The following is a 12,645-nucleotide window of genomic DNA, read 5'->3' on the forward strand; positions in this document are numbered from 1 at the left end:
ACCACTGTGGTCACTGAGCCAATGTTCCACTTTAAAGACTGAAACCCGTGGAAAGGGAAGGTCTTCAAGGTGACGTAGCAGAATGGCTATTTCTGAGTGGCGGCGTTGAGAGTCACTTTATTTTCTTTCTGTTTCTGTCTTCGCCACCATCCTGGGCTTGCTGGGAGCAGCAGGGACCGTTTTGAAACACTCAGGTTAATTTAGCAACAAGTGCCCCGCATCCCCCCTCGTCCCCCGCTGGAAGGGAGCGTGACTTTGGTCTCGCCTTTAGTCAGTGTGTACGTAGCTGCTGTGGTTTCTTTTCCTTGGGTAATGTGTGTTTCCTCGTAGGAATGTTCAATTTCGACGCGAGGCTGTCGTCCAGAGAGTTCCGAAACAGCTGGGAGAAGGCCATGGAGACACTCATTCTCCCTGAGCTGGAGGTACGCGGCCCTGGCGGCCGGCTGGGAGCCCACGGGTGGGTGTCCTGGGAGCGTCCTGGGCGCTTGGGCTGTGCGTCGTCCCTCGCGCAAGGGCCGTGGGGCCGCTGGCGGAAGCCCAGGCGCAGGTGTGGACTACCGGCCACTCTGCCATTCTGCCGTCCCCGTGCCCTCCGTCCCGGAGGCCGGGCTGGCCGGTTGAGGAATTACTGTGAGTCCAGGAGGGGTAGGTGGCTTTCTGTCCGCTACTTTTAATGGCGAGAACAGCAGGTAGGGAGACAGACTCGCGCGTAGACGCCCAGCAAAAATGCACGGGTACTCATGGATTCACCGCTCCTCTCAGATAAGAACGGCACTGGGAGTAAATACACCCGCAGGGAGATGAAAGCCACCAAGTAAAAGGATGGGGATCCAGTTCGGGTCTCTGGGTCCCTCATCTGGGGAGACATGAGCCCCAGGCAAGGGACCTGAAAATCGTCGTGAAAGAGAACCTGGTCGCTTGCTAAACCGGGGAGGGCGGACGCCCTGCCTTGCCCACTGGTGGAGCCCCCGTGTCGCGGTCTGCGCGGGCGGCCTCACCCCCAGAACCCTGTGCTGCTCTCGCACCCAGCATCAGCATCTGGAGAAAGCACTGCTGACCGTCACCACCCAGATCAGCCAGGACGAGCGGATCAGCTCCAACCCCGTGGCCAGAATCGTGTACGGTGACCCCGGGGCCTTCCTGCCTCACCTGCCCCAGAAGAGTGTGGTCCACTGCTCTAAGATGTGGGCCTGCAGGAGGAGGGTCACGGTTGAGTATCTGCAGCACGTCGTGGAGCAGAATTCTGGCAAAGACACAGTGCCCATCCTCCGGAAGTTCCTGCAGAAGGTAAGGCTGCCCCTGAGTGACCCCCTGCCCGTGTCCCTGCGGACGCGAAGGCCTGGCTGTTACTCAGTCACACGGGGCATGTAACCGACTACCTCGGTGCTCTGCCTTTTTTTTTTTTTTAATGTTTACTTCATTTTTGAGAGAAGAGACACAGAGCGTGAGCGGGGGAGGGGCAGAGAGAGAGGGAGAGGGAGACACAGAATCCGAAGCAGGCTCCAGGCTCTGAGCTGTCAGCACAGAGCCGGACGCGGGGCTCAAACCCATGAACTGGGAGATCAGGACCTGGGCCGAAGTTGGGCGCCTAACTGAGCCCCCCGGGTGCCCCAGGGCTCTGCTTTCTTGCTGGACCACCTGTAGCAGGAGACTCCAGGGGAGGGTAGGTTCCTCATGCACGCCAGGCCGTGAGGCAGTTTGAAGCATAAAGTCACAGAGGAAATACACTGGTCGGAGTTGGCAGGAATCAGGAATCCGTAAAGAACGTGAGAGCCGGGATGGTATCTCCCCGGGTCACTCAGCAAGAAGGAGGAGAACTCAGGTCATCCCGGGGGGTGCCCGTCCACCATCCTGGCCCCGGTGCCAGGAGCGCTTGGCCATCAGTGAGGGTCTGTGGAAAGAAAAAGCTTTTTTCGTGGGGAACATGTAACCAGAATGAAACCAACAGACAAAAAGAGTCTGCTGTGTCCCAGACTCGGCCTCGGAAGGAAGAAAGGTGTTGGGGGTGGGGGGAAGGGAGCAGTGAAGGGTCTCGTCGGGCCGAGACCGGAAACAGGCCCCATTTGAGCCTCGTGCCCCCTGAAACTTCGCCTTCTGTGGTAGCGTCTGTCTCCCCCTCCCCGCCGTGTACCAGTGTTGGCTTTTGGGACAAGTGCGACGCCTGTCGGTCAGTGGGAGGGCAGGAGCCCAAGCAGGGAGGGTCTCCTGGGGCTCCGACGACACACGGGAGCGACGCCGGGTGCCGGCGCCTAAATCCCCAGCCTCTGCACTTGGCAGATTCCTGCACAGCCAGCCCATCGCCGGAGCCCAGGAGGCCGGTTTCTTTGCCGAGTGTTCGGCAGACACGTGTGACGTGTCAGCCCCGTGACGGCAGGGACCGTGTCCCGCTGGCGTCTCTGTCCCTAGCGTGCAGGGTGTCCTGCTGGCAGGCGGTAGGCACTTGTGAAAGACGGAAACGGACTTTTCCTGTTCCCGAGGAGCCCGGGGGGGGGGGGGGGGGAGGCGTCACATAAAATGGCGCCTCAACCGGCTCCGATGCAAACCTGGGTCCTGAGCCAGCCCCGGAGCCCGTGTCCCCAGGAACGTGGGACAGGTGAACTCACGTGCGGCCTGGCGGTCTTCCCTCGGCAGGAGGCAGAGCTGAGGCTGGTGAAATCGCTGCCTGAGATCTTGGCCTTGCAGAGGGATCTAGTGAAGCAGTTCCAGAACGTTTCGGAAGCTGACTACCAGTCCATCCGAGCTTTTATCAGCAGTCACCACGAAGGTACGTCTCCGCTCCAGGAGGAGGTCAGCGCCAGCTGTGTTTGGGGGTTCGCAGAGACCGCTGCAGCCAGCCCGGGGCTCGGGGCCTCTGTCCCCTCAGCCTTCAGTGCGAAGTAACGGGTGCCCTGAAGCCCAAAAGCCCAAAAGAGGCTTGGCTGCGGCTGAAACTCGGCGTCCGCACTCACACACGCTGGTGAGGCCGGAGACGCAAAGCCGGGCCCTTCCCAAAGGGCGCGCGACGGTGTTGGCCGGACCCGACTGGGTAGGGGTTTTCACGGGGCCCTTAGAAGGTGTTTTGTCGGACAGATGGGTTGAAGCAGTTACTCCGCAAGAGAATCCGTATCTTTCTGTCGACGTGGAACAAGCTGAGGATGTCACTGCAGACCAGTGGTAGGTGCCACGCTCCCTGTCTCCCGCCCGACCCTGGTCCGTGAGTCTCTGGGCACAGGTGTCGGGGGCAAGCGAACTAACATAGCACGAAAGAAGTAACCCGTGGGTCATCTCGGATCTGTGGATGTGGGCTCAGGAAGGAGCTGAGGTCGTTTGAAACCGGTGGGCGCGTGAGGGCGGTGGGGACAGAGCGCACAGAGTGTCCCCGGCTCCAGCTCGTCCCCACTTGGGAAGCGCCCGCGGGCTTGGGCGCCGGCCTAGAGGTGGCGGGAGCGGCGATGCGGAGGTGAGCGGAGGCCTCTCTGCTGAGGGCTCCCCGTCCTCCCAAGGTGAAATCAAGCTGCCCGAAGAATACTGCGATGCCGACCTGGACGAGGACACCGACTTCGAGCTCCTTCTGCCGCGTCGCCGGGGCCGGGGCCTCTGCTCCACTGCCTTAGTCAGCTATTTGATCAGGCTGCACAACGAGATGGTCCACGCGGTGGGAGAGTTCTCTGGAGAAAACAACAGGTGAGTGCACGGCCGGCCGCGGGAGCCGTGTCTGAGATGGGGGTCGCGGGGCCGCGGGGGCTGCGGGGGCGGGCACGCTTCCCTGCCTCGGCCGGGTGCACGGGCCCGGGCAGCGCGCTCGCCCGCCGGGACGGAGGGCGGGAGCCGGGAGCCCGCTCCGGGTGGGTCCCCGAGCGCCACGTCTGTGTGTCCCTCAGCTACACGGTCGATGCCTCCGAGGTCACGGACCTGCACGTCATCAGTTACGAAGTCGAGCGGGACCTTGTGCCCCTGATCCTCTCCAACTGCCAGTACAGGGTGGAGCAGGGCCAGGAGACCCTGCAGGAGCTCGACCTGGAGAAGATCCAGCGCCAGGTCACCGGCCGCTTCCTCCAGGGCAAACCCAGGCTCACGCTCAAGGTGCGGCTGCCCCCCCCCCCCCCCCCCCCCGCGGGACTTGTCGGGCTGGCACGTCTGTTTTGTGAAAGTTGGCCTTGCATCCCAGCTGTTTCTGAGCGAGACGGGCACAGGGATGACCGTCCAGCCGTGCGGTCCCCCCAGAGGCCAGAACCTGGGTCCCCTCCCTACCTCTGGGCCTCTTCAGGTCCCCGTGGACTTGCTGGATTTCTGTGTCGTTAATGGCATCGCCTCCGCCCCCGATAGCCCCTGGCGGCCACCCGCTCCTTCACGCTCCACACACAGCCTGTCACCCGACACCACAGCACCTGTGTAACTGCCACAGGCCCACTGCTCGCTGCCTTCCGAGTCTTAGGCCACATTCCCGAACCACATCTGGCCCACGTCGCTCCCTGGTGACGGCCCTGAGGCCGACTGGTGTCCCGGTGCGCGTGGGGTAACGCCCACACTGCTTGTTGCAGCCCTTCTCCAGCCGGTTGATTCACACACCGAGCCGCCCTCCCTCTCTGAACACACTGTGCACCTACACATCTCTGTTCTTTCACCTGGGCTGTTCTTGTCCCTGCCGGGTCCAGCCGGGGACCCTGGTTCCGTGTGTGTGCTCCCTCACTGCCGGCGGTGAAGCCCTGACCTGTTGCACCCAGGGCTGTCTTAACTCGCTCTGCTGTCCCGTTGTCTGTGCCCCGTAGTGTTTGGGGGAGTACAGGAACGGGAGGTCCCCGTGTACCTGCTCCCTCCAGTGGCCGGCAAGCCTGTCGCATTCTGCGCATCGGCACCTGCTTGGCCGTCAGGGCGAGGCCGGGTCCCTTGCCGTGTCACTGTTTCTGTAGACCGTGGGTCAAACACAGACCTCACACGGCCGCCAAGAGGGGCACACTCTGTCCGGCGACATGCTGAGGAGCACGGGCCTGCCGTTGCGTCACTGCTCAGGAATAGAGTTGTCGTCAGACAGAAACCTCCGCGGTGTGTTCCATCTCCCAAGGCTGTTTTCTTTGTCAATTCAGGGAATCCCCACTCTGGTGCACAGACGTGACTGGAACTATGAGCATCTCTTTGCGGACATCAAGAGCAAAATGCCACAGGTGATCACAGCACACCGCCCCGCTCGCACGGTGCTTTTACCCGGTGGTGGTGGCTTCCTCTTGGGGAGGACCGCTCAGCCTTGCTGGGAGCACTGCCAGGTTCCAGCGGCCTCCCTGCATTCCCTGAGCCCACTGTTCTTTCCAGAAGGCCAGCAGGGCAGCAAATCAGCAAGAGTTCTCTTGTTGAAACCTGGTGGTAGTTTCTTAGTCATGATGTCAGACCACGCGTGCTGATGCAAAAGGTCCAGAGAACTTACCTATTCCCGCTCTTTGGACTTGTGGGTGGGGGTGTGTGTGTGTGTGTGTGTGTGTGCGCATGCACGCGGCCGTGCAAATATCCTCACAAGGTTGCTTGGAGGACTGTTGAGTTCATGTCAATTTCTGTAAAGTGTCTGGGGCACTGCTGCCCCAGAATCACCGAGGCAGGTGATTCCTGCCCCAGGAATCACCGAGCATTAACTGTCATTATTGGTAGGTCTCTCACCTTAAGGCCTTGGCCATCAAGTAGGTAAGCCCGCTTGCCGGGTATGAGGCACAAGAAACCCCCAGCCACGGACCCCTGTCCCGCCTTTGATTTCCTAGAAACCCCTCCACAACGCGGCCATCAGCGCCATCTGCGGACAGCTGCAGTCCTACAGCGATGCCTGTGAGGCCCTGTCGCTCATAGAAGTCACTTTGGGGTTCCTGAGCACGGCTGGCGGCAACCCCAACATGTCTTTGAACGTGTACGTCCAGGACGTGCTGCGCATGGGCGAGCAGACAGCACTGGTTCTGAAGGTGGGTCTTGCTTGGGGCTCCGCTGCAGCCTCATCCACGCTGCCCTCCCCACTGCCTGCCGGGATTTGCGCCTCGAAGGGAGTCCCCACCTGGGCGACCTCCGGAAAGGGCAGGAGGTGAGAGTGGCATGTCAAGGCGAGGCCCAGCGCGACAGCCACCCTCTCGCCATGGGAAGGGGCTCTGAGATATGGCGGGGGAAGGGCGGCGCTTTGGAGGTGAGGCCAGCGGCTGGTGCACAGCTATGGGAAGACAGGAGCCCGGGGCAAAAGTGCAGCCATGCCCGCCTGTTCCCTCCCGGCCCCGCCTCCAGCTTGGGGAGCCTGTCCCCGCCCAGCCCCGCCTCCTGCTCTGGAGCCTGTCTCCGCCCAGCCCCCCACTCCTGCTTGGGGAGCCTGTTCCTCCCGCCCGCCTCCTGCCCTGGAGCCTGGCCCCGCCCAGCCCCGCCTCCTGCTCTGGAGCCTGTCTCCGCCCAGCCCCCACTCCTGCTTGGGGAGCCTGTTCCTCCCGCCCGCCTCCTGCCCTGGAGCCTGGCCCCGCCCAGCCCCGCCTCCTGCCCTGGAGCCTGGCCCCGCCCAGCCCCGCCTCCTGCCCTGGAGCCTGGCCCCGCCCAGCCCCGCCTCCTGCCCTGGAGCCTGGCCCCGCCCAGCCCCGCCTCCTGCCCTGGAGCCTGGCCCCGCCCAGCCCCGCCTCCTGCCCTGGAGCCTGGCCCCGCCCAGCCCCGCCTCCTGCCCTGGAGCCTGGCCCTCCCAGCCCCGCCTCCCGCTCAGGAGCCTGTCGCTTTCAGGCCTTACACAGATGCCAGCTGAAGCACACGATCGCACTGTGGCAGCTCCTGTCGGCCCACCGGTCGGAACAGCTGCTCCGTCTGCACAAGGTGGGTGCAGCCCCACCCTGCTGGGCTGGGGGCCGCCCTCTGTCCTCCCAGCCAGCCTCTTGCTGCCTCCCTTCTTCTCTATTCTAGGAGCCCTTCAGGGAAATCAGTGCCAGGTACAAAGTTGGTCTCAGCACAGACAATGCCAAGTGCCTTCGCACTTTCCTGAACCAGACTGACCTCGACTCCTTCCTCCTGGAGCTTCATGAAATGATGATCCTGAAACTGAAGAGCCCCCAGGCCGAGGGCAACTTCAACCCAGAGTGGAGGTACGGGTTCGCTCGCGAGTGGGACCTGCACACACGGGGTGCCCAGTGGTCTTTCCCGTGACCTTCTGCAGACGTGGAAAGGAGCTCCCGTCTGACCTCTGAAGCCCGTGCCCTGCTGTTTTAACCTTTCCAGGCCCCCAGCAGATTGGCCCCTTGGCTTTGATCTCTGCTGGGTTTTTATTTCTTTTTTTCTTTTAATGTTTAATTATTTCTGAGAGAGGAGAGAGAGCAGAGGAGATAGAGAGAGAGAAAGGGATGGAGGATCCAGAGCGGGCTCTGCACTTACAGCAGAGAACCTACCAACCGCAAGATCACAACCTGAGCCAAAGTCAGATGCTTAACCGACAGAGCCACACAGGCACCCCTGCTGGGCTTTTAAAAATAATTTACTGAAGTCATATATTCTGGTTGTGACAAGTGTACTTATGTCAGAGATGTGCATTTTATTTTTAAATTTTTTTTGTTGAAATACAATATACGGTGTTACATTTGTTTCTGGCTTGCAATATAGTCATTGAACAATTTTATGCATTACTCAATGCTCATCATGGGAAGTGGACCCAATGTCCTTCACCTATTTCACCCATTCCCCACCCACCTGCCCCCCGGTAATGGTCAGTTAGTTCTCTATAGTCAAGAGTCTGTTTCTTGGTCTGCCTTTCTTTTCTTCCCTTTGCTCATTTGTTTTGTTTCTTAAATTCTACATTTGAGTGAAATCATGGTATTTTCTTTCTCTGACTTATTTCACTTATAATTATACTATCTAGCTCCATCCATGTCATTGCAAATGGCTAGATCTCAATCTTTTTTATGGCTAATATTCCAGTGTGTGTATACGTGTGGGTGTATATACCACATCTTCTTTATCCATTCAGCAGTTGATGGACATTTGGGCTCTTTCCATAGCTTGGTTGTTGTTGATAATGCTGCTATAAACATTGGGGTTCAGGTACCCCTCTGAATCTATATTTTTGTAGCCTTTGGATAAATAATAGTACTAAATAGTAATAAATAATTGCTGGATCGTAGGGTAGTCCCATTTTTAATTTTTTTGAGGAAACTCCGTGCTGTTTTCCACAATGACTGCACTATTTTTCATTCCCACCAACAATGCGTGATGGTTCCTTTTTCTCCAAAAACCATAAAATTCCTAGGAGAAAACACTGGCAGTAGTTTCTCAATGTCAGCTGTAGAAATATTTTTCTAGCAACGTCTGCTCAGGCAAAGGGAACAAAACCAAAAATAAATTATTTGGACCACACCAAAATAAGAAGCTTTTGCACAGTGAAGGAAATCATCAACGAAACCAAAAAGCAACCCTACCAAATGGGAGAGGATGTTTGCAAGTGACATACCTTATAAAGGATTAGTACCCAAAATACATAAAGAACTTCTACAATTCCACACCAAAGAGGGAGGAGAGGGAGAGAGATGTGCATTTTAAATTTGATATAAAAAGTCACACCGATGTATAGTGTATGAGAATACCCAACGTCGGATATTACCCATCTTTTACATTTTTGCCAACCTAATGGCCAAAAATAGGTGTGTTGTTTGCACTCGTATTTTCCTATTTAATAGTGAAGCTGCAGATTTCCTACTCGTCTGCCATTTTTGTGTCTTTCTCTAGATTATCTCTTGGTATCTTTTAGGTTTCTTTTGGGCTATTTATCTTTTTCATAATCTTAAAAGATTTAAGATTAGGGGCACCTGGGTGGCTCAGTCCGTTGAGCGTCCGGCTTCGGCTCAGGTCATGATCTCACGGTTTGTGGGTTCGAGCCCCACGTTGGGTTCTGTGCTGACAGCTTGGAGCCTGGAGCCTGCTCTGGATTCTGTGTCTCCCTCTCTCTGCCCCTCTCCCATTTGTGCACGCGCACTCCCTCTCACCCTCTCTCTCTCAAAAATAAACGTTAAATTTAAAAATATATATTTAAGATTAATCTTTGTTACAGAACCTCTGCCTCAGTCTTCAATTTCAGAAAGCCAAATCTGACAGATTTTTTTCTATAAAGACTAGAAAAACATACCAGAAGGGTCTTCCTTATCCCAAGGTTACAAAGCCCTCTGCCACATTCTCTTCTTGGGCTTTTATAGTTTTAGGTTGTACATCTGCTTTGTTAACCAGTTTATGTTTTACGTATGATGTGAGGTAGGGATTTGCCAGTCCTGTTTTCCTAAATAGATACTCCATTCCCACTTTTCCTCGCCAGCACGTCATCGGCGCTGTTTTCTTCCCTGACGCCGTCTGGCATATGCCTGCGTACGTTTATATTCCTTGAACACATTCAACAAGTCTTTCCTACCTGGGAATTTTAGTATAGAGAACAAAAGATCCCTTTCCTGGAGAATTTACCATCTTTGTTAATATAAAACATGAGATGGAATATAATCTTTTTTTGAATGGCAAGGCTTTGTGTTTATGGAGCAGATCACATTACCAGAGTGCTTAAGGGGGCGTGACCTGGCCATTAATTATCAAGGTCAGCTCTGTTCTGTGGTGTTTGTATACTTTAGTGTGGGAGGCGGCAGGCATGTCCTGGAGCCCTTGACCCCCGGCTTCTAGTCCCCGTTCTGTAACTCGACTTCAGGATGATCCCCCTCCCCCCCACCCCCAGCATTTCTGGTCTCAACAAGCACTTTGGTTCTATTGACTTGGAAATAGCAACGACCACTGATGGCATCTTTGTGTTCAATGGGAGAGTGCTTAACCTTCTATCTCTTGTCCCTTGGTTTTTCAGCCTGAGAGACACTCTAGTAAGTTACATGGAAACTAAAGAGGGTGAAATTCCTCCTGAACTGGAATTTCAGTTCCCCGAGGAGATACTGCTGTGCAGCTGTGTCCCCGTGTGGAGAATGGCCGCTGAACTGAAGCGAGGTCGGCAGGTGAGGTAGAGTGCTCTGCTCCTGACGGGGGACAGCGGGCTCTTCCCTCGTCTGTCGCCAGCCGCCGCCTGGGCCAGGGCGTACGAGGGCGGCTGCTGGCGTGGCTCGGAACTCAAGATCCCCGGGTGCCGTGCCGCAGACAGCTGCGAGAGCCATGCTGTTCCAGGAACACGTGCACATTCCACATCGTTCCCATCGGCTTATGGATACTTCCCGGTGGGAGGTGAGAACTGGAGACCCCGGGAAGCTGGGACAGATCAGCTTTCGGTTGCCCGGGGTGCCAAGCAGGTGCTTCTCAGCTTCCTGAACAGGAGCCATCCGTGCCTTCGGCTCGCCGGCTGGAGTACGGCACACGCCCACCCCGGCCCTTCTCACTGCTGGATGAGAAGGAGGGGAGACGGGGTTAGTGACTTTGCTATTTTCTAAATTGTTCTGCACTCGCAGAGGAGAATCCAGCTTGATCCTTTCTTCCGTTCCCTCTGAGTCTGAGTATTGTGCAAATATTTGTAGGTTTCCAGAAAGGTCTGCAAAAGTGCCAGACCCTTTTTTGTGTCCTCCCAAACACAAGTCAGGGCATTCAGTGCCTTGATACCTCACCCAGCCCCCACGGAGAGTCACTGCTGAGCTTCGAGGGTCAGAGCCAAAAAGCTTTCACTGTGGAGAGCGCGGGGCCAAGTCGGGCGTACTTTTCGGGTGTTCCTTCCTCTTCTACACAATGAAGAGACGGGAGCGATGGCCACATTTGCTTCTATTTCTAGAGGTTTTAAATTCCAGATGAAACTTGGTCAATACAAACTTGGATCAAAGGCATGGTTGCAGCATCTTTGTGGGGACTTTTAAACTGTCCGGGATCGTGCTAAATAAACGCGTCCTCCCTCTGAATCTATCTGGTCCTTCCTCCGAATCTCCACCAAGGCATAAAAAACAGACTCAGAGAGAATATAGAACCAGCTAAGTTTCTGCAAAAGGAAAAAAAAGAGAATAGTCAACTCGATCTGATCTTCCACGTTTCTTACTGTGAGGCAAGTGTCTCTTTTGCACAGTCTCCTTGGATACTGGTGGCCTCTGGACTGACGCCTGCTCCCAGGTGGCTGGGCACCCATCGGCACTGAGATGACCACTGTTTACAAGTCAGAGGTGACTGCTGTTTACAAGTCAGAGGCGAGTGTCTTCAATATACATTCTGAGTGAGTTAACGACGTGGGCAGCTTGAGATTGCGGAAATAAAACGCTGCCGGGACCACCGAACGCGCGGCAGCCACAGTGGAGGGAGCTGCAGAGGGAACCGTCCTCCGTGCTCCTCAGAGTGTCCGATGAAGGGGAGCACGGTGGCCCGGGCCCCCTCAGTAATTAATCTGAAACAACACCCCCTTGAACTTGGTAACCCGTGATTGTTGTATCGTTCTAGACTATGCAGAGGTACCCCCCCAACCCCCCCTAACGGGTTGAGGTGCAGCAGGGAGGGCGCCTGTTCAGCTCGTCGACTTGCACTGGGAATCCCTTTGATTCCTCCAAGCTGGGACGGAGCTGGTGTGGCCCGCCAGGTGCTGCTCTGGTCCCTCACTGTGCCACACCTCAGCAGTGGGAGTTAGGGGTCAACATCTTGCTGTGAATCTTTTTTGGGGGCTGGGAATTTTTCCCCCCACTTTTAATGAAGGGTTTTTTAACTAAGATATTTTGTTTCGTATGCTATACCTTCAAAGCCTTAATGGTCATATCTAGATTATCTTGTTTATACAGAAATACACTGGCCTAGCACAAGCAGATGTCAATTTTATTATACTTGTCATACCTGTTTTAATAAACTTGAGTTTTGCTGCTAAAGAATCCTTCTCTCTGAGGGTAGAGCTTCAGTTTATGGCAAGTAGACATCAGCTCAGCCATGGGGAATGGTTTTGGGGTGTGTGTGTGTGTGTGTGTGTGTGTGTGTGTGGAAATGTAGATGCATCCATGTAGTGGAAGGTTCTGGACAGAAGACGTACACCCCAGTGTAGAAAGTGAGAGGTAAACCTTTCCTCGGGACAAAATGATAGCCAAGCGGGGGACCCACAGCTGGCCATCCCTGCCCGGTCTCCAGACTCCAAGCCAGAAGCTTCCACCTCGGCCTCAGAGGGCGAGCCCCCCATTCCCTGCCTGAAATGCCTTCGCCGGAAGACAGCAGCGCTGCAGCTGACCTTGTCGGAGAGCCCCCTCTGTTCACAGAGCGGGGTTGCGAGACGGGCAAACCTTTCCTCTGCAGAAGGAAAGACAGGGTAACGAGGGATAAACTGTGAGCTTCCAGCGGCCCACTTACATTCGAGCGGGAAAATCCCACTTTAGGGGGAAACTGCATTTTCTCTTCCAAATGGAGAGGCTCCTCCAGGAGAGAAACTGGGGGCTTCTAGAGGAGGCCTCGCCCCTGCCGTCAGACTCCTCTTCCGGCAGCTTCTGTTCCGGGCCCCTGGCCGATCCTCCCCCTCCTCCTCCCGGTTCCCATCTCCGTTCACATCCGTTACTTTGCACTTTTCCCAAATGCACCCCTCCTCTTCCCGCCCAGGCAGAAACGGCACTTTGTCTCCTCTTTGTTTCTTTTTATTTTAATTTTTTTTTTTCAACGTTTATTTTTATTTTTGGGACAGAGAGAGACAGAGCATGAACGGGGGAGGGGCAGAGGGAGAGGGAGACACAGAATCGGAAACAGGCTCCAGGCTCTGAGCCATCAGCC

At 56.0% G+C, this 12,645-nt stretch overlaps 1 protein-coding gene across 2 annotated transcripts in view; it reads left to right on the forward strand.

The window, feature by feature from the left end:
- Positions 1–11,768, forward strand: part of RNF213 (ring finger protein 213) — a 107,536-nt gene extending 95,768 nt beyond the window's left edge. For both annotated transcript variants that reach the window (XM_047832190.1, XM_047832191.1), the window contains 11 exons: positions 331–422; positions 1,030–1,287; positions 2,632–2,764; positions 3,070–3,153; positions 3,483–3,663; positions 3,861–4,062; positions 5,064–5,141; positions 5,724–5,918; positions 6,703–6,792; positions 6,880–7,058; positions 9,797–11,768. In XM_047832190.1, the coding sequence (XP_047688146.1) occupies positions 331–422; positions 1,030–1,287; positions 2,632–2,764; positions 3,070–3,153; positions 3,483–3,663; positions 3,861–4,062; positions 5,064–5,141; positions 5,724–5,918; positions 6,703–6,792; positions 6,880–7,058; positions 9,797–9,950 (1,646 nt within the window). In that variant the 3' untranslated portion in view covers positions 9,951–11,768. The remainder of the gene's footprint in view (positions 1–330; positions 423–1,029; positions 1,288–2,631; positions 2,765–3,069; positions 3,154–3,482; positions 3,664–3,860; positions 4,063–5,063; positions 5,142–5,723; positions 5,919–6,702; positions 6,793–6,879; positions 7,059–9,796) is intronic.
- The last annotated feature ends 877 nt before the right edge of the window (positions 11,769–12,645 follow it).

This window comes from Prionailurus viverrinus, chromosome E1 (genome assembly GCF_022837055.1).
Source record: "Prionailurus viverrinus isolate Anna chromosome E1, UM_Priviv_1.0, whole genome shotgun sequence".
In the NCBI taxonomy this organism is placed as follows: Eukaryota; Metazoa; Chordata; class Mammalia; order Carnivora; family Felidae; genus Prionailurus; species Prionailurus viverrinus.